This window comes from Argiope bruennichi, chromosome 3, assembly GCF_947563725.1.
Source record: "Argiope bruennichi chromosome 3, qqArgBrue1.1, whole genome shotgun sequence".
Lineage (NCBI taxonomy): Eukaryota > Metazoa > Arthropoda > Arachnida > Araneae > Araneidae > Argiope > Argiope bruennichi.
The window spans coordinates 67,423,876-67,444,982 of record NC_079153.1 but is presented as its reverse complement, the minus strand read 5'-3'; the positions used below and the strand labels follow the sequence as shown (position 1 = coordinate 67,444,982).

The 21,107-nt window shown below is 28.5% G+C and overlaps 1 protein-coding gene across 1 annotated transcript; it reads right to left on the bottom strand.

Moving 5' to 3' along the window:
* Positions 1–926: 926 nt before the first annotated feature.
* Positions 927–16,986, bottom strand: LOC129963759 (uncharacterized). The gene is made up of 7 exons (XM_056078295.1): positions 15,720–16,986; positions 13,840–13,931; positions 10,252–10,405; positions 7,966–8,079; positions 6,717–7,034; positions 4,353–4,838; positions 927–1,058 (listed from the first exon to the last, which is right to left on the bottom strand). The coding sequence occupies exons 1-7, from the start codon at positions 15,931–15,933 to the stop codon at positions 952–954; spliced, it is 1,485 nt and encodes a 494-aa protein (XP_055934270.1). The 5' UTR covers positions 15,934–16,986; the 3' UTR covers positions 927–951.
* Between the last annotated feature and the right edge of the window lie 4,121 nt (positions 16,987–21,107).

The following is a 21,107-nucleotide window of genomic DNA, read 5'->3' as shown; positions in this document are numbered from 1 at the left end:
GAGTATTTAATCAGTAAAAAGTAAATTGCTAATCATAAAAGAAGATGGATAAATGCTATTAATTATTTCTAATCTAAACGTAGTAGTCATGAGCTTTGTTTCTATCTTTTCTTATATGGTGTTATGGGTCATTTCTGCGAAACGTGCTGTTTCGTCATGAATCCCAAAATCATTCTATTTTTCTGTTAAAAGCAAAGTAATGATCTTTACATTAATTGAAATTTGCTTACGTTTACTCTTTTAAATGATGGTTTTTCAAAAAATTAACGAATTTAACACATACAAAGTATTTCACTACGGAGTATATTAACTTTTGAAAGAGGCAGAATGTTTAAATACGAATCGGAATTATTTAACTTTGAAAGGATGTAAATGTCGTGAGAGAGGACAAGAGAAATGTTAATAAAATAATAAAGCAAAAAATTATAAGAAAATAAAAATAGTATTATAATTTTTAAAATTCTAAATAATTTTATTGCAATAATAATATCGAAAGTTATCACGAAAGAAAAATCAAATTACCGCATAATTTTTAATTGATTAAAATTTTAATGAAAATTAAAAAAAATCTATCCAAGATTACGACATTATCAATTTACAAATAATAATGTACAAAATTATGGAGTTCTAATTTTAAAAATTAGATGCAGTTCTAATTAGAAAATCGATGTTTTGTCCAGTAAAGCACCCCCCCCCCCCGTTCTACACCTGCATTATTAATAGAGATTACGTTGAAACTATATTTTATTCAATATATTTCTTCTTGGTTCCTCTAAAACTAATTAAATAGATGTATTTTCCGGTTTATATTTTGTTTGTATAGGATTATATTTTTTGAATGGATATTTGTTAAAATGTTTAAATATGAGAGTTATAGACAATATTTAAATATAAGTGATTCAAAATCGAAGTAAATTTGGCATAAGTTGATGAAAAAATTGATAATCTTTATTATAAAAAAATAAATACCATAAGAAAAATACATAAATGCAAAAATGGATTGAAATATAGAATAGATGCTTCATTTTCGGAGAGGAACTTGAATTCATCACCTGAAACTTAAAAAAGAAGAAAAAACTTAATCAAGAGTAATTAAGAGACATTTTCTCTGAAATATATATTAAAATATATTAATTTCTAACGACCTTTAGAATTCAAAATATTTACAACATATCTTTTTCAGCTATTTGTTTTAATTGCATGGCCGGGATTGGGATTTATCAAACGATCTTAATAGCTCATATATTAACAATGAAATGACATTCATTAATTCTGTCAAAAGATTTTTATTCAATTATGGAAATCAATAACCATATTTGAGATCCTAACTTATTCTCCCTTACTATCTATCCCTCTCTTAACTGTTCAGTTAGGAATAATCTGCTACAATCTCAAATTAATTGACTAATTATGTTGTATCAGATGCAAATTATATAATTTTAAGTTTTAAAATGCTTTGGTATAGTGTTATATTAAGTGAAAATACAAGCAAAGTAATATGAAAAGTATTGAAATCAAAACATATTGTAAAACCTGAAATTGTCCTTTTGTTTCGGAATATTCTGTCCAACTCCAGCGGTAATGATTGAATACTGAAATTTATTTGTCTAGTTGTTTGTCTTTTTGAGATATCGCTTTCACAGGCAAACTGACATAATTTCAAAATTGCTTTTATTTTTCGAAACGAAAAAAAAAAAAAAAGTGGAGATTCATTAAAATCTGGAGGTTGAATTTACGATTATTAAGGAATTTATTCTATTTCTTATATTTTCCATACAAGAAAGTAAAAAGGAACCAAAATGTGCCTTTCTTATGACAAGTGTTTTCGCAAAAATTTTCTGAATAAGGATACTTTCATTCAAAACGGAGTAATAATAATATGGTATAATAAAGCATGTAAACTAAAGAATAGGTTGTAAAGGCATCAGTGGTATAGCCTGGCTCTGACGGGTAGGCGGTTGTGTCGTAAAGAATTGCATGATGCGATAAGTATGTTTTGGTAAATTAGGAGATTGACAGGAATGAAAATTTCCCTGGTCTTGCAAACGTTCATTCGCTCATAATTCGCAATTGAGGATCTATCAATAACAAGAAATAGTAGAGTGGTGAATACATCGAATTCAACACAATTATATTAAACAGCCTGTTATTATAGGAAATGCACTCATCTACCTAGTTCGAAGGACAATTGTTATCTCAACAGACCCATGCTATGTTAGTGCTAGAAATCATGTTTGATTGAGATTAATGATACGCAGTCGAATCACATTATTATGACCATATATCTAATAGCTGGAGTAGCATCCTCTTACAGCCAAAACAGTAATTAATAGACTCAATGTGTGCTTGGAAGGTGGTAACAAGTAACCATAAACATGAGAACACCACAGCATCAGTTAACTCATGAAGAGTTTGAGGTGGAGGATCTTTCTGTTTGATTTGTCGATTAAAATGCTCCCAGAGATTTTCCTAGGGATTAAGATTACAGGAATTTGAAGGCTATGTTTTAACTCAAACTCTACCTTATGTTCCTCGAATCATGCTCGGACAATTTTGAAGACATGGTATGCAGCATTATTCAGTTGAAGCACGCCACCATTCGCAGGCTACATTAATTGCTATGCAAGAGTGAACCTGATAAGCAACGATGGATAAGCACACACAGCTACTGAGAGTATCTTCCTCAAGAATTATGGACCTAAAGCATGCTAAGGAAACATGTCCCAGTTAGGGATTACCAATACCGGTATATCGGGATACCGAATACCGGTATTTTGAGCCATTTGTACAATTTTGTAATACCGGTATTCACAAGTTTAAATACCGGATTTTCGGTATTTACAAGAAATGTTTCAAATTGTCTCCACTATATGTTCAGGGATCACCAACATAGCAAAATAGTATAAGTTTTTGTTTTTATGTCTCCCTAACGGGCGAAATTAATTAGAAGAACTATGAATATAAAGTTGCACCATACAATCAAGAGAGGAGATAAAGTACTGTTTGACAACGGATTGTAAAACCTTGCGCGCTTTTGCGCATGTGTTAGGATGGGTTTAATTCGACAAAATAGGGGAAAGAAAGAAGAAAGATGAAGGGAGGAGATGTTTACATTTAATAATCAAGACTCTCGGTTTTATAAGACGTAAACATTACAGATAATTAGTAATACAGAAGGAAAAAGTACTAATGCACAGTAAAATATTTCAGAGCATTTTTTTATTTAATATAAGGGACATAAACATTAAATTATGAAGAATAAATGAAATTTTCTTACGGTATTTACATAATTATAATGATTTTAAAAATGAAAATGAAAAAGAAGAAAAGAGACTAACCAATTCAAATCTTATCAAGTTTATAGTAAATTTTCTTAAAATTTTTTACCCACAAACCTATCCACATTCAGAAGAATTCGGTTCAGTTATCGAAGATTATGATGACATTAATGTCGGTTGTAAAAAGGAATTGTGTCTTCAACAAAAATTAGAATTAGCGATAAATAAAAAACTTTCAACAAACCAAAATACAATACAGAAATCAGCTATATCCCAAACAATCCGACGAGAAATCTATTTATTTGAAGAGAAGCGATTTAGAGATAAATACTTGGAAAAAGTATATTGCGCATTGCTAACAGAACCACCAATTAGCGTAGATGCCGAAAATGCGTTTTCGACAGCAGGTAAGTTTTGTACAAAATTACGTTCCAGGCTTAATGGCAGTATAATTAATGCATTATGTTTTTTAAGATCACATTTCAAAAATTTGTAATAGTACCTCAGATTGAATAATGATATTTACACTTTTTTGTGATTTAAATAAATAAGATGTTTCTTTACTTTTTTGTGATTCTTTATATATTGTTATAATTTATAAATTACAAATTATTTTTTGTGATATTTACACTCTCTAATAAAACTGGCAAATAAAAAAAAGAAGCACCTGTGTTTTCTTTCTTTTTCTAAAATTTCTACTACCGGTATTAAAACCGGTATCCCGGTATTATGATTTTAAAAATACCGAATACCGGTATTGAACTTTTGGTCCGATATTGCAATCCCTAGTCCCAGGCCATCATTGCATCTTCTACCTTGTTGCAGCACAACATTGGATTTGAATTTTTTTTTATGTCTCTCGGCGAATACGTCAATGCCTATCGATCATGTGCGGTAGAGATCGAGACTCATCTAAAAAAGCAGCCTTTGCCCACTGTTCTAGGGACCAATATTTTTACTGTATTGTAAATACGCGACGCTTCTTGTGATTAGTGTTTGCGTTAAGCTGCTTAGGGGTCATAATATAGTGACTTGACTGTGTAGTTTCGCTTTAAAAACAACATTGAAACATACCTTCTTCATCCTCTGAATCCGACCACAAAACTCTCATTGTACTGAAATCCGGCCTGCCTCCCTCGTTGGTTTGTTTTTCTTGAAAACTTCCCGGACGATTCATCGTGTTTCGAGAAAATCTTGAAAACTTTGTGTATGACTTTGGGCGGTTGTATGGATTGATTTCCTCCCAATCGTTGAATGTATCTGGATATTTGAATGTTTGCAAAGAATTTTCATCATCCACCATATCCAGATTCCTGACATTTTTTTTTACTCCTTTGGGATATTTTCTGTCATTGAGTATATCCAAGTTTGTTTTGTAAAATGGACCCACTGGCTTTCTAAAAATGTAATCTGAATTCTCATTTCGCCAATTTCTGTAATCTGGAGATTCATTTTCGTTTTCTTGAGCATTTTCATCAGCCTGATTTATGTACCTGAATCTTTCAAATCGTTTTGGTTTGGCTTCCATGTTCTCATACAAATTGATCTGATTACTGAAATCTGCAAAATATAAAGCAAATATATAAGCATTTTCAACATTGTGGCTATCAGTTTAGAAAATTTATCTACTATTTCTGTTTAATAAAAATAGATAAATAAATTTATATTTTATTGATTCCATTATTTGGTGATTTTTTTGTGTTGGTACTTTATTATTATTACTATGCAGTTTTCATATTTCTGTATAACAGCTATTGTTTAAGAAAGTCTTGATAAAATAGCTTGGTGTGGATTAATATATCAATATTCAACATGTGATACTATGGAATAAGCCCATATCTGAAGAAGATATATGGGTTCGAAATTTCTAAGCAAAGTTTCTTTTTTCAAGATTTTGGAAAGGAAACCTTTGTCAACAATTGGAAGATAAGATTTGTCCTCTCCCCTCTATGGATGGAAAACTATTTTTGTATTCTCTTACTGGCATTAAATCTAACCAATATTGGTTGGATTTAATGTTTACATTATTGTACAATATTGTGATTAATGGATTTCATTATTGTTTGGATTGGTTAGAGGATAAAGAATTAAAAGCAACTGATAGAAGACAATTCCAAAGCACTTTTTAGAGAAGGAAAAATTCTATAGATTCTATTTTTTATAATGCGATTTTTATTGCATTGCGATCCACACTAGACTAAGTTTTCTTAGATGATATCTCATAAGCAAGCTGAAGAGTGACACACTGTCCCATCCCTGAGTCGTATATTCCTCTAGGGAGAACCATGAGAAAGTGGAAGAGAAGTCGTCCGATAAGAAAGCGAGTTTTTGCTTCCGCGGAGGATACAGTAATGGTAATGTGGTCATGTTGATTACATTTTGATAATAAGTCTTATCAACCTACCAAGTTCGGTGCATGGACAGGTAATGGGTATTTGTTACTGACATTAGTATCATATTATTATTTACACAGTTGGTCATTTAAATGCACCGAACGGCAAAGAACTAGTGTATCAAGTATATCAAACAAGCCTTATTTCTATTGTCTGAAATAATTTGAGCACTTTTATACAAACGGCCATAAAAGATCTCAACTCATGTACAAACTTCAAGAGAAAGGAACTACTGAACTCCATAATGCAAAAGAAAAACACCTTCAAAATACTCATTTTGGGATGTAATTGTTACTTCCAATCACTGAGAAAAAAATCTTTTTATTGCTTCCTTATTGCTTTACCAAAATCAAAGAACTAGGCATCAGATCCCTACTGGTTCAATTTTGAAAATTTCTTATTTCCTTTAAGAATTCATGATGTCGAATTATGACATCAATGATTACCTATCCTTCATTTTTCATGTCCAAAATTATCTGAAAAACTCAATTTACTGCATGTTCTCTGTGGGAAAAACCTCGATGGAGCCCACGAGTCCAATCACTGTGTTCTTTTCGCCAATTTTTTTAGTTAATTTTAAAGATTAGGACATTTATATACATTATCAATCATTACTTGTCACTACCGCCCACCTACTTTAAGAGATATTGCAAAATAAAGTTTTGTGACAGTCCACAGCCTCAACATTTGGAACGATTGACTTCAATAATTAATTTCATTAATTTGGGCAAGAATCAGAATAGTCTATGTTTATTGAATAAGCCTAATTAAAAATAGTAATTTCTTTCAAGGTGATAATACGTAGTTCATCAAAGTTAACCACATGACTAATTAATGCTACTAATGTGTATATTAACAACTAGTCAGCGTAGATGGCTAATTAAATAATTGTTACAAGCAGTATTTCTTATCACAGATTAGGGGTTCCTTTTTTTCGTATAGAAAATAGAAGAAATTTATTAGATAACACAAATTGCACAAATGAAGAACTACCTTTCAATTCACAATTACATCAATTTTGAATAACATAAGTAAAAATGATCACCTTTGTCTTCTATATTGTTTTTCGAATCTAGAAAGTTTTCACTTATAGATCTTTCGTCTTCATATGGATAAGTATTTTCAAACTCTCTTGGGTGCGACAGTTTGAAATGATTTCCATAAGCGGTGTTTTTTTGGACGACTTCACTTTGTACAGGAGATTCTGCAAGGCGGAAATTGTTTGGAAAGTATTCTTTTCTGTTCCATCTACTTAAGGGGAATTGTTGTTTTGTTGGTACAAACATCCCATCCTCCTGGGAGTTTTGAAGATATATATCTGAATCCATTGATTTGCGATGATTTCCCCCAATTACTTCGTAACCTTGAAATGACAGAAAAATTTCAAGTGAAACATTTTAGAATCTAAATATATAAATAATTTTCTTTTACCAGAGGAAAAATTAATTATGAAACAATTTTTCAGTAGGAAGTTAGAAAGTGATTTATATAATCATTCTGATACAATACACTCTTCTAAGCAAAAGTATCTATTTGTAATAAATATTAAAGCAAAACTTTCTAGTAAATAAAGACATTAATTGATAGTATTATGGTAATTCTGAAATGAATTTATGGACAGAAAATAATTTTTTTCATATTTAGTTACTGATAACAAAAAAACGGGAATTTTTCTAGATTTACTGAGATTTGTTGTTAACACATGTTTACAGCAAATAATACATGAATTAAAAAAATTACATAACATATAAATTTTAAAAATTCTACTCCTTCACAAATTTATTTGATCATTTTTCATTTGTTTATAATACAATGAGCTATATCATTACAAATTTTGATATTACTAATACAATTAAAATAAGTTATTTACTAGTAAGAAGTTCTCTGAGGCATTATAGAGAACTTTTTTAATGTTAGAAAAAGCAGAAATGAATGATTCACTTATATAAATTTTTTTTATTACTTTAAAGCTTTTAGAAAATGCAGATTGGTTGATATCTAAAATACTGAGTTCCTAATATGCCAAGGCGTACCAAAAATGCTAAATTATTATATTTGAAGCTATCATATTTATTGGAATTAATTTAGGACAACTTGAATAATTTGGCATAAATGCTGTACATAATTGTAGAATACATCGCAAAAGCATATTGAAAATTTAAAAAATATGATAATTATGTATGTTACGCTTTAGATATCTCAGAAGACAATATTATCAAACGACATTTAAATTAACATTTTATATTAACAACATCTAAAAACATGATACTTTAACCTTAAAAATACTTGAATACCTCCAAAATCTGTTTCTCGTATGACAGGAACTTCAATCACATCGATCGTGGCAAAACCAATAGGTGGTGGTCGATAGGTATGTTCAATACCATGATCGTAGAAGTAAATACCGCCTAAAAGTATTAATTTAAGTTAAACATAATTCGAACAAAACATTATAGAAAAATAACATAAGGCTAAACAACATAATAGTTTCATGAGACTATGCAATTCATGTAGTTATAGTTATATAGTTCATATGTTTTATGTCTCTCAAAAAATTTCATAATACTAAGGTTGGTCTCCACGTTGTATTTGAGTGAGAACGGGTTATATATTATGGAATTCAATTCAATATGAAGTATTATGGATCTTCACATTCAGTTTTGAAGAGTCTTTTTAATTAAATTATTTTTAAAAATATTCGAGTTAAGAATGCTACTTAGAGTCAAAGGGAGAAAAAATTACACTCGTAACTAAGCTTTTCTTTTGGAATAATTTGGTTTAAACGGTATTTAAAAATTGTGTTATAAATAATTCGCTTAAAAGTTGTATTTAAACCTTGTTATGATATTAATAATTTGGTTTAAGAGTTGTATTTAAAAGTTGTTGTGTTATAAATAATTTGGCTTAAAAGTTGTATTTAAAAGTTGTGTTATAAATAATTTGGCTTAAAAGTTGTATTTAAAAATTGTTGTGTTATAAATAATTTGGTTTAAAAGTCGTATTTAAAAGTTGTTGTTTTATAAATAATTTGGTTTAAAAGTTTGTTGCTTTTAAAAATACGAATTATTAAAAAAAGCTATAATTTTTCTTAAAACTTTTGCAATTCTTTGTTTTCACTGAATTTGTAAACATTAAAATTTCAGCTTTTCTTTAAATAGTGAAGCAGATTTCTAGTCAAATCATGAATTGTTCATCGTATCTTTGATAATTTATATAAGCCAATTAATTTTAGGAAGTTAAAGGTCAAAATTCCCCATCAGATGGGCCAATATTAAGGCATCATTTAACAATCAGAAAATTCTTAGATTTTATTTTGTATGCTTTTATATAGCTTGAGACTATTGGATCGTAGGATGGTAATTGCAAAGATTAGTTGAGTATCAGTTTCTCTTGGGAAAAATAAAGAAATTGTTCTAGAAAATAGTTTCTATTCAATCGCATCTACTGTAGTAAAACACATGCATTCAGTTTGTGTTCACAGTATCTTTAATTTATGAATTTGGGAGAGTGATTGCTTTCTATACGAATTTTACTAAGAATATATTTTAGAAGCTAAATTATTGATGGAAGTTTAGTAAAAAAACTTAGAGTAAAACTAATTAGTTAAATTTTCTTTACTTTCCTTAAAACTTTTTCAAAAAATACGAATTTATTTGAATTATTTTTAAATCTATGAGAGCAATTTTTTGAAAGTTTTTTTCTTATATTATTTATTGATGAAGCTATAATTGGAGCCATTATTTGTTATAGCATGACTTAAAAAGTTAACTTTTTTTATATAACGTGAGGCCCAAAAGTTATTTTAAGATTCTTATATCTAATATCATTTAAAATAGCAGTATTAAAAACTTCATAATTCTAAAATTTTCATTAGCGGAAAAATGGAAATTTATCTGCGTATTTTGTTCGAATATTAAAGTAATAAGAATATTTTATTTCATACTAGTCACCTCAGGTAACCAGTGAGTCCACCAAATATTGGTTATATTTTGGTATTTATGTTCGGTATTATGGTATTTTAAATGATATTAGATCATTTAAATTTTTATAAAAGCTCTCTCAGTGAGTGTTATAACGAGACGACTTGATTGGCTTAAAATAATGTCCTTCAAAGTTCCATGGCTTGGTGAAGAGAAAAAAGGATTTTTTTCTCTTTAAGAAAAATGTTAGCGTGAAAAAATAATTTACTATATATCGCCAATAAAAATATACAAATATTTATTTTTTTTGTAATTTTTTTCAGTTGTACACTTATTGATTCAAGCAGCACAAAGCAGGATTTTTTACATCATTTAAAGTGTTTTTCCAATTGGAAGTATATGTCTTACTGCAACAGTGTAAAAATTATCTATTAGGCCATTATTAGAGTGGATACATTGTGTATTAACCCCTTCTTCCCATTCATTTATCAAAATTTTGAAAATATCGAAAGTGCAGAATTAACATTAAAAAAATTGTGAATCATATTTCCATGAACTAATTTCAATAACTTAAACAAAAAGTTATTAAAATTATTATAACCTCACAATTAACATTATAACTTCAATATTGGAAAAATCTTGGCTATTTTTGAGACTTACTTGAGACAGTTTGGCCGTACAGCGATGCATCGCAAGCGCAGCGGAGGCTGGGAAGTTCAAATTTGCATCCAGTCAGGAAACAATAAAAAAGCCAACATTTTCCTTGAAATTTATTGCATTTCTTTCCATTGAAATCTCTGAAGCAGACACATTCCTGAATGAAATTTCAAGAAATATATTTTATAATGTAGAGTATTATAATGAAAGTTAAATCATGTCTATGAAATGTTGTTGGTGTTTCGAGTAAATTTGTATATTGTAAATACTGAAATTGTTGTCACATTTAGAAGGAATATATACGATGGGGAAATTTTTCTCCCGGAATACTAAAAATGTCGTTAAAAACTATTACAATTCGGCATTTCGTTATTTCGATATATTATAAAGACATTTATAAAGAGTTTTAATAAAATCACTTATGTAAGCAAATTTCAATATGAGCATCTTTGATAGCATGAGAAGTGCAAAGCGATATTACAATTCTGGCCAAGTATTGTTCGACATTTGGGGTGTCATACTATTTACAGCATTATTTATGTTCATAACTTTGAATGTATTAATATTCTCAAAATAGTATTGCAAAATGTTATCTTTTATGTTATTTCAATATCGATATTGAGCACACGTCCACAGTTTTGTTATGAGAACCACTGGTCGAATTTAGTCAATTTCATTAACAAATAAACACACATATATATAATTTTATTTTCAGATTTGGAAGATTTTTACATAATTATGGCGATAAATATAATCGATATTGAACAATATCTGAAAGCAAATATTTTTGTCAATTGCAATTCGTTTTCATTGTGAATTTTAAAAAGTGAAAATAGCAATAGCGTTTTAATAAAGAAAACAAGATTTCAGTCAAATGATTGTTTTTCAATTTCAATGAAGATGATAGATTATTTCAGCAGGTCAGAAGACAATAGTATTAGATAAAAGAAAAGATTCATTGTCTAAAATAACAGAATAAATGTCAATTTTCCACTATTTTCAATATGCACTGTTCTTGAACTTATCTAATCTTACTATCTGCTCTGCGGTCCCTTCATCGTATTTCGATAAAATATCTAATGCAATGAATCGTCGAAAACACAGCTTTCAGTTTTAAATACAACAAAATCTGTCTAGCAAATAATCTATTTTTAGTAGAAATGGAGAGGTGATATATTGCGATTGGTAAACATTATTTTCTGGAAAAACAAACAAAAATCCCAACTGATTCACCGTTTGCTTTAGTTGTTATTATACTGGAAATGTGGTGTTTAGAATATTTTTAAATGTAATAACTTTGTGACTTCATACTGATATGACGAAATTAAAAAAGTTTTGACGCATTAAAGTTTTCTATAAGTATTTAAAATGTGTGTGGAATTATGTTTTAGTAATTTTTGTGTGATCTTTGTTTAGAAATTTTCAGTATTCGAATAACAATTATTTACAATTTTTTAAATAGGAAAATGTCTACAGATTGATATACCAACTGTAACTTCTTCAAGCGAAATATATGATAAAACTTTCAGAATACTCTAAAAATAGGATTTGAAGCCTATAGCTGCGAATTTATCAATTAATTTCATCTTATGTGGTAAGTATTAATTGAAAGATATATTTCTTATAATTTTAACAAGATTTTAAATTGAAATGTAATGAAAATTTAGAAATTTATCCACAATAAGTCCGAAGCATATTATTGCACAAAAAGCATTTTTTCGCCACTTTAAAATTTTAAAATTTTTTGGTTATGTTAATTTTATTTTAATATTTTTTTCTTTAGTCTAAGAAACATTTAAAATTTTATTTTAAATATTCTTTATAACAACACTTTTCATTGTTTAAACTATTGGACTTATGCTCGCGAACGTTGTAATAGCTTTAAAAAATACTATCGTAACATGCGTACTTTTTGCATGTACTTTATCGTTTGGTACTTTGGGATTATCCTGTCGACCTGTCAACGCTCGTGAAAATGCGCCAACCCTTTGGCGCCATCGTAATGAAAAGCAATTTCCGGTTAATGACGCATTTCGCAGTTATTGGCCCAGAACTGCCTTTTGACGATATCGGGTTTGGCGAAAATGGCGACGGAATAATCCCAAAGTACTTATCGTTCTATATATTTAGAAGTACATTTTTTTAAAAAATAATATAAAAATGAATGTATCAAACTTAAACATTCTCATGCCTCGATGTTGCCAATTTTCTTTGATTTTTTCCGTTCCATATATGCAATTTCTTATTTATTCTTCAGATAAAAAAATGCTATATTTTTACAAAATATTTTAAAATTTAAATGTTCTTATAATTTTTATAATATGGTATTAGAGATGAATTGGACATAGTTTTAAATTATAAATCCACTACAAAATAGAAATTCGAGAACTGTTTTTATACACAAATGTAATGATTCCTTCTTTTTTTTATGTAATTTTTTTAAATATTTTTCTAGATAGTTTAGATTTTTTTTCTACCTAATGCTATATCACATTTTCTATGTTCTTATTTAATTTTTTTTTTCAAAAGTGTGACTTTTCAGTATTTTGAAAATTTGCCAGCCATAATAAAATATTGTTCAGTAAGATATTCTGAACGTTTTAGTCAGAATTTTAGACAGCATGTTCACGTAATTTTTTTATAATAAATGATCGTTTAATTTTCCCACAAGTATGAAAAAAATTGGAATGTTGTGATATGTATTGCAACTCATTTGATTCTAAACATCGAATTAGACGCATTTCCATTTTGATAATCAACCCAAAATTCCAAGATGATTACATTCCTAGATTACTTAGCGATTTTCAAATGATTATGCCAAGAACGCTAAGATAACGTGTTTAGAACGGAATTTTCAGATTACGCCAAGATCGGCATCGCCGAATTACTAATTGGTAAGTTGTGACTTATTTTTCATTGTTTGCCTATTTATCGTGTGATATGTAAAATACTATATTTATTTTACGTCACAATAATAGTTTCATGACCAAGAAACATTGTTGCATTCTTTAGCAACAAACACAATGGAAAGCGATAAAAATATTTCACAGATCCGTAAGTTAACACTCTTATATACTTAGGGATATCGTTAACTTTATTCTATGCAACTATTTAAATTGTAGCACAAGGGATTTTCAGATTTCAATTTTATATAGAGTTGTTATATTTCTATTTGTAATTTATTTCTGGATAAAATAACTTTATTATAATTTTAATATTTCTATTATTATTTTTAAGGAAAACATGTTTGAAAATAAAAACAATCAGTTATGTTGCTAAATTTAGAATTTCAGTATTTACAACATATGAATGTTACCATACATGAAAGAAATTACATTAATCATATATTGAGAAAAAGGGAAATTTATATCTTAAAAATTCAATTAATATTTTTAACATCGTAAGATAAATATGGAAAATAAAATTTGCTTTTTTAAAAACTTAAATGTTTTTAATTGCAAATGGTTTTTGATAATTAGCCTGTCTTCGAATGTTTTTTGAACCATTTTAATATACTATATTGTCCATGTTCAAAATTTCCCAGAATGTTGTAATATTATTACAGTCTAATTAAATGAAAAAATATCTTACATCTGATAAACATAATCCTATGGTGCAGAAATTCCATGTTCTTGGATCATTTAGGAGAAATGGAACAGGTTTCGATCTTCCACAGGTGAGTTCTTAGTTAAATAAATAAAAAAAAAAGAAAAAAAAGAAGTTGAATTTATATACATACAAATACAGAGGGAATATTTCAATACATAAACACAAATTGAATTATTTAGAACATTTTTATCAAACTATCATTTGCCAACATGAATGTTGACAGATATGGACAGCGTTTTTCAAACTAAAATTCATAAACCTCAAAGAACTGTGAAGAGTTTGAGGTTCATATAAATGACTTAATAATTGGATAATAAGTACTTCAACTGATGTGCTAAACTATCGCTACTTATGATAACTCACATAGCAAGCCTGCTTGTACAATATTGATTGATATTACACTATTTAATATTTGACAATAGGATAGAATATTGCGAATAATGTTTAATATCATACAATATTATACAATACATGTGTGCTAAAAGAGAAAAAAGACTGTGTATTTGTCTATATGTTTACACTCTACAGGCCACTTGGAATATGTATCTCGTAAATTGATATCAACTGATATCAATTTACAAGAAAGGTTTTAGGACACTTAAAATGTGAATAAAAAGTCATTTTAGGTTCACTCAAAAATTTTTGAAATAGTATTTTTCACATACGTAGTGACGAGTACAAAACTTCGACATATTAAAGTTAGGTCCATTGTATTTTAGTAAATGGAAATAAAATTTACTATTGTTCAAGCGAAATACATTTTTGTCAGAAAACAATTCCTGCTCAAGAGACTCATGGCAAAATACGTTTGTTCAATTTGTGTTTTCTGTGCCGTCAGTTTTATATATTTTCTAATACGAATTCCATTCAATGTCAACTGAAAGTCAAACTTCCGGTCGCGATTATGATACAAATCATAAACTGAACATAATTCTTACAAATAGAATATAAAGAAATTTTCAACAAAAATTCAAGCGCTTTTTCTTATATTGATAAGATCCAGGGTGTACGAGGAATGGAGCAATTCGCCGAATCCTGGTCTATATAAATGAAAATCACCTACTTTACACATTTCAATAGAGCCTCGATTATCTAGGCCTCTCTCAACCAATGCCTCTATTAACAGAGCTGGTGCCAAAAAAATGTGCTATACACTTCTAATAAAGCCACGAATTTCAAAAAAAGGATGTTAAAGTTGGTGTTAAATCCGATTTTCGCTACGCTAAGTCTCATAAAAGGTTATGATTAAGAGATGATCTTTTGTTATTTAGAAAATAATAAAAATAAAATTTAGCTTTCATTCTATAATACTCGAGAAATGTTACAAACTTATTCAATATATTTTCATCAATTGACAGCACTGTAAACGTAACGGAAAGTTACGTTTTGTCGAAAGAAATGGCAATGAGTGCTCTTTTGAGAACATTTTTATAGAAGTGTAAAGAAAGGAAAAGGAATACTTGTATATGCATATTATCTTATAAAACGTTTTATAAATAATATAAAAACTTATTAAAATTTTAAAATGTTGTAGTACTTATGATCTTATTTTTATAATTTTAAATAAACAATTGTAGAATTGTGGAAAATCTTGTTGAAAGAGAGGAAAGAATGCTTTAATTTTTTTCTATTAATTGAATTTTTAAATAACTGAGGCGATTTTAGTCTCAGTAAACTCAGATATTCGAAGCACTATTGTACTAAATGAAAACAATAACATAATCATTATGGAAAAAAAATTTATAACAAACAGTTGTAACTATCCAAGCAGGATTTTCGTTGTATTTTCAAATCAAACGGAACTGGAACTGTGTCACGCCTCATAAAATAAAGTTCATAAATCAAAATAAGTAAAGACATACCTTTGGAGTCCTTCTTAACAAGAGCAATCAGTTGCATGTATCTGGCCGGAGAGAATGCAGCAACAGGTCTTTGTGAGATGTAACCATCTTTAGTAATAGGACAGGTCATTATTTTCTTAAGAATACTTCGCATAAAATCTTCCACTGAATATGTAACTGATGTAGGAATCAATAGCCAAAGTGTAGTCAGGAAGATTATAAATCCAATGCTCATGACATGTTCATTGTTGAACCACTGCTAAAGATAATATTCAGAATGAATTTTGCTTCTGGACTAAAACGTAAACAAAGAAAAAAAATTATGAATTTAGAATTTGTGAATTTATTTACAAAGATGCGTATTGAACTTAGAATACGTTTGCGTTATAAACTGACGCGATACCTTTTTGAAAGCTTTTACCCTTTTTGATCTTTAGAAATGAGGACGGGAAGCTTCCGATATGCGGTTAGTTCCCACTACAATAGGGAGAGGACAGGTATGGCTCCTCCCATCAATGACGGGACGTGCTTCCTTAGGGAAGGGTTGTACCGTGGCCGGTGTTGGTCCTTAGGACTGAACCACAGTGTTGCTGTTTCGATCATTCAAGTTTTTCCGTGTGCCTTCCGGCGGATCGGACTAGTCAGCTTGTGATTAACCCTTTTTGATCAAAATGAAATGATTTGGCAATGTTGGCAAAATGTATTATATTCAAGCTTCCGATAATACTGTGTAGCAAACTTTTTTTTTGTCGTTGAAACTAATGTACTGTATAATCAAGACAGTGAAACGAAAAAATTTCAATTATATGGATATAGTCGAAGTTTTTATAGATGTTCTGTATGAAATCTACATTTCTAGGATGGCTGTGTCAAAGGATTGTACTATACATTTTAGTGCTGTTGAAAGTTTGACTATTTAAGAATGACCTAAGCATCTTAGTAAACATAGTAAATTTTAGTTTATAAAATTTTTAGTAATATATAACGATTGTAATCATATAGTTTTAAAAATATATTATTTGTGTAGTTATGTAAAAAGGGGGCAAATTAAGCTTTCTTTTTATTGTAAACAGCATATATTATGACTAAAAAATAAGATTTTTTTGAAATCACAAATGAGCTTATATGAATTTCGATGGATCTGTAATAAAATAAACTGTTAAATTAATTATCAGCGATTTCCGTTTTGCTGCTAGCTTTTATGTTTTTGAAATCATAGCATCCTAAATCTGTCAGACGCTGTGCAAAATAGACCTCTTTTACATAGTTTATCAATAATATGAGAATACCAACATTAATAAAATTCAGTGCCATATTTGGAGTATAAACCATGCATGATATCCAAAAAGTATAGACATAATACAATTAAATAATATATACTTATATTAAGTCATTAGTCGTATTATACTGGATAATTAATATACTTTGTTATCTACTTACCTAACAAATGATGGATATTTATTAATTTAATCGCATAATTGATTCATTTTGTTAAAATATGTATAGATAGTTACTATATGCAATAAATTTATGATTAAATTACGAAATTTAAAGAATCATTAAAGTCTATTAATAAATGAAACACTAAAAAAATATAAAATTGCAAAAAGACTAAACTTAAAAAATATCTATTCTTCCCATTTATTTTAGGACCACAAATAAGTCATACAAATTAAATCACAAAATATGATTTTCTTTTTATTTATTACCTCCAATTAATACGTTTTTAATAGTATTTACCAGGTTTTTTTTTTATTTAAATTGGAAAATACATTTTTTTCTTGTGAAAGTATAGAAGCTCATACATTGATGTATCAAAATTAATATTTTTTTGGTTAATTTAATATGAAAAATTTAGCATTCTAACCCTTTTACCCATGATTTATTTAATTTCCTATTTAGGTGAGATATCGTATTTGGAAATTTCATACTTGTTTCAACATACATACGAATGAAAATAAATCTAAAATAATTATTCTAACGATTTTCATTTTTTAAAATTAATTACTGATTTGACAAACTTATAGATTTCAATATCAAGATTCTTTTATTCTATGCACGAGTTTGAGTTCATTTTATGTAAAAGGGTTAAATAATGAAAAAAACTTTAATAAAAATTTTTAGGATTGTAAAAATTCTTTCAAAATCTTAGATATCAATTATTGCATCATATATTCAAATCTGAACACAACTCATTTGTAGCATAAATGAATCATTATCTGTGATGACTACATTTCTTTGCATATGAGCTTATCTCAAAATGTCATTGTTACACACAAATTTGTTTGTGATTATTTTTCAGATAAAGTGTAAGCATTTAGTTCAACTTTCTTTCTAAAATTTGCACTTACTTCATGCGATCGGCAGTCACGTTTCGGAATGGCAAACTTCCTCTTCTACTTTGATGGAATTTTAAAAGCTTTTAAGAAAAATTAATTTAATAGAGTATACATATAAAACAATACTGTTTTCTCAACAGTAATGTCCAATAACTCTTTTCCTTTAGCAAAAAATAAGACACATATTGTTGCATAATAATATAAATATACAACATAAAAATTATTAACCAGATTCAATTGTTTATAATATGAATTGCTAATAACTATATCTCAACAACGGTTTCAATTAAAAGATTTTACTAACTCTGGTTATTTAAATCTGGTATTTTCAGAGTGTGATAGTAAGAATAAAAGAATTATCAGTGCTTGTTTATATTTGTTATTTTCATATTAAAACCAAATCTCTAAACTCCATTGTACGTAAGATGCCAAGATTTCGCCAAAATTGTTGGATTCACGGATTTACTTGGCGATCTCCAGATTATACCAAGTCACAAAAAAATGCAAATAATCCCCAACTAAGCTTGGCGTTTTCAATCTTGGCGTAATCTGAAAATTGAGAAGTAAGCCAATTACCTTGGGGTTCTTGGTGTAATTTGAAAATTTCCAAATAAATTCGGGGCCTTAAAAATGAACGAATACCAATGAATTTTACACTAAATTTATATATTTGCGTCCAATTTCAATTACAATTTGTAGAAGAGTGGATTATCCATCTATTCGCTTGCATGAGAACTTGATAATTGAAAAACTTAATAACCTAGTATGCATTTTTGATGACAAAATTGTAGCCAGGCATAAAAATTTGGAGACAATTGGATTGTGGGAAGTTGTCAAAAAAAAAAAATTAAATTTCCTTTACTATATTCCGAAAACTAAACACAAATCGCCCCATATTGTAATAGATATTAGATTACAATTACAATCTAATATAAATCGAAGAAAGAAAAGCTTTAGATTATTTCAGTTGTCTCGAATAATAATAAAGCATCGATAAGGAATAATCATTATCTGCCTGTGAAGAATCGAAGTGTGTAAATCGAAGAAAGAAAAGCTTTAGATTATTTCAGTTGTCTCGAATAATAATAAAGCATCGATAAGGAATAATCATTATTTGCGTTTGTTGTTCTATAAAACAGACGGTTTGAGGTTGAATAATTATCAAAATTTACACAAATATATTCTAAAATGAGAAGATAAGCATTTCAGATCAGTTTTTTTGAAGTTTTTATTAGAAAATTTAATTAATGGGAAATCAAGTAAAATTCTGCCATTTTTCTGCGATATTCTAAAAAAAATTACTTTCCCCCCACCGTTTTAAAATTAAAAAAATTATCTTGTTAACGATGCCAATATATCTATTGTGTAATTTTTTTATGAATTTTGATAGTTTTTAAAAATATTTTTTTTTTTATTTTATTATAGCACTAAATTACAATTTCAATGTTGCATCGTTATTTAATCGAAGTATTTTATTCAACTATTGTAAGCTAAATAAAAATTCCTTTTATTTTCTAAGCAGTGTATATGGGAATTAAGAAAGCGAAGTTACAATATTATGAAGACAATGCGCAGTTAGACGATATGTTATCAGAACATTTGCGTTTGTAACCATACTATGATATCATGAAAATTGATTCTATTAGAAAGATTCGTTTAGACAATAAACAGAGCAAAACGTAAGCGTATTAAAATATCTCGAATGTATTATTTGTCATAATTTGATGCTTAAAAACACTTTATTGAGGGAATCAGGAAGATCAACGTTATGCATAGGAGGTTTAAGGAAACAGATTTTCATTGCAAATCATGGCAGCCAAAAACAGCTAGTAGTACATTAAAATCATTGAAAATTCTATTGTCATTAAGTTTATTGAGTTTCCAACTTATTATACTTGAAATATTGTATATCCCTTTTAAGAAAATTGAAAATTTTGTTATTATTAGCGAAAAAATTAAGGATGTTCCAGCTTTTCAGAGCCCACAGTTTGTTAATTCCTGACTGAAATCGCCGTACCAAGAAGAGGAGACGAGATTGTGCGACATATTCAAAGCATATGACGTCAGAATCAAATGATATGCATAATTAAGCAGGTCTTTAAATGTTTGACTACACTTTCCTTGCGTTTTTTCCCATCCGGCAAGATTCGCAATAGAATCTAAAACTGAATCGGGTACCATATTTAATGTGGAACCCTTTAGCATTAAGAAACTCCAACGCTGTTCGACATGGGTCTCGTGATGATAATAATAATAATAAAATATTTCTGATTTATTATCATATTTCCATAAGTGATTACACTTAAAGAGTAGAGTGCAAAAAAGTTGACAGAACTAATTTGAACAAAATTTCAAGTGTCTGCTACTGCTAATACTGTTACATTCCCGTTTGTTCCACATAAACAGAAAGTGGACAATATGATCAATCATAGTCTGAGAATCTAGACAGGACAAATCATTTTATGCAGTACAGCCGTTCCACAAATGTCCCATTAGCATAATCGGATATCACATGATGTTTGATTGTGAGGGGGGGGGGTCGGAAAGTTTGTTCAACTGTAAAAATGTGCTAAAAAAAATGGTGCGTTTGTCAAAGAAGTAAATTGATTTATAATACGGGAATTTTCTTTATTCTAGGATTTATTTGAATATCTGCAGAACGGTTTTAATAGTATTTCCCACAAGGCTGTGTAGATTTATTTTATATGTGTTGATTTTGAATATTTTGATGTATAGTATGCATGTGATTTTCACCAAACGTTTAACAAAAATATTTAAAATACAAATTACAGCAGTACTTTTTTTCAATATCAGAATTGCTTAATTAATTTATTTGATTTACTACTACTACCATTAATTTTTTAAAAAAAACTACGGCATTATAGATACTGAAAATATTTGAAATTAGATTTTATATGAAGGACATTTTCCGTAATGTTAATTCAATTAGAGTCCTTAAGATGAAGGTTGTATTTTCCCGGTTGAAACAACCAGGTTGAAATTTTACTTACTATAAAAGACATGAAGAAAGAATGCTTTCAACTTTATGAAGCACTACGCACACATCAGT

Bases quoted from the DNA above. Each gene is read 5' to 3' on its own strand.
- LOC129963759 (XM_056078295.1), bottom strand. From the start codon at position 15,933: ATGAGCATTGGATTTATAATCTTCCTGACTACACTTTGGCTATTGATT. The intron at 7,035-7,965 runs GTATTCAAGTAT...TGTCATTTCAAG, and splicing joins ACGAGAAACAGATTTTGGAG to GTTACGAAGTAATTGGGGGA. The intron at 4,839-6,716 runs GTGATCATTTTT...TATATTTTGCAG, and splicing joins AAACAATATAGAAGACAAAG to ATTTCAGTAATCAGATCAAT.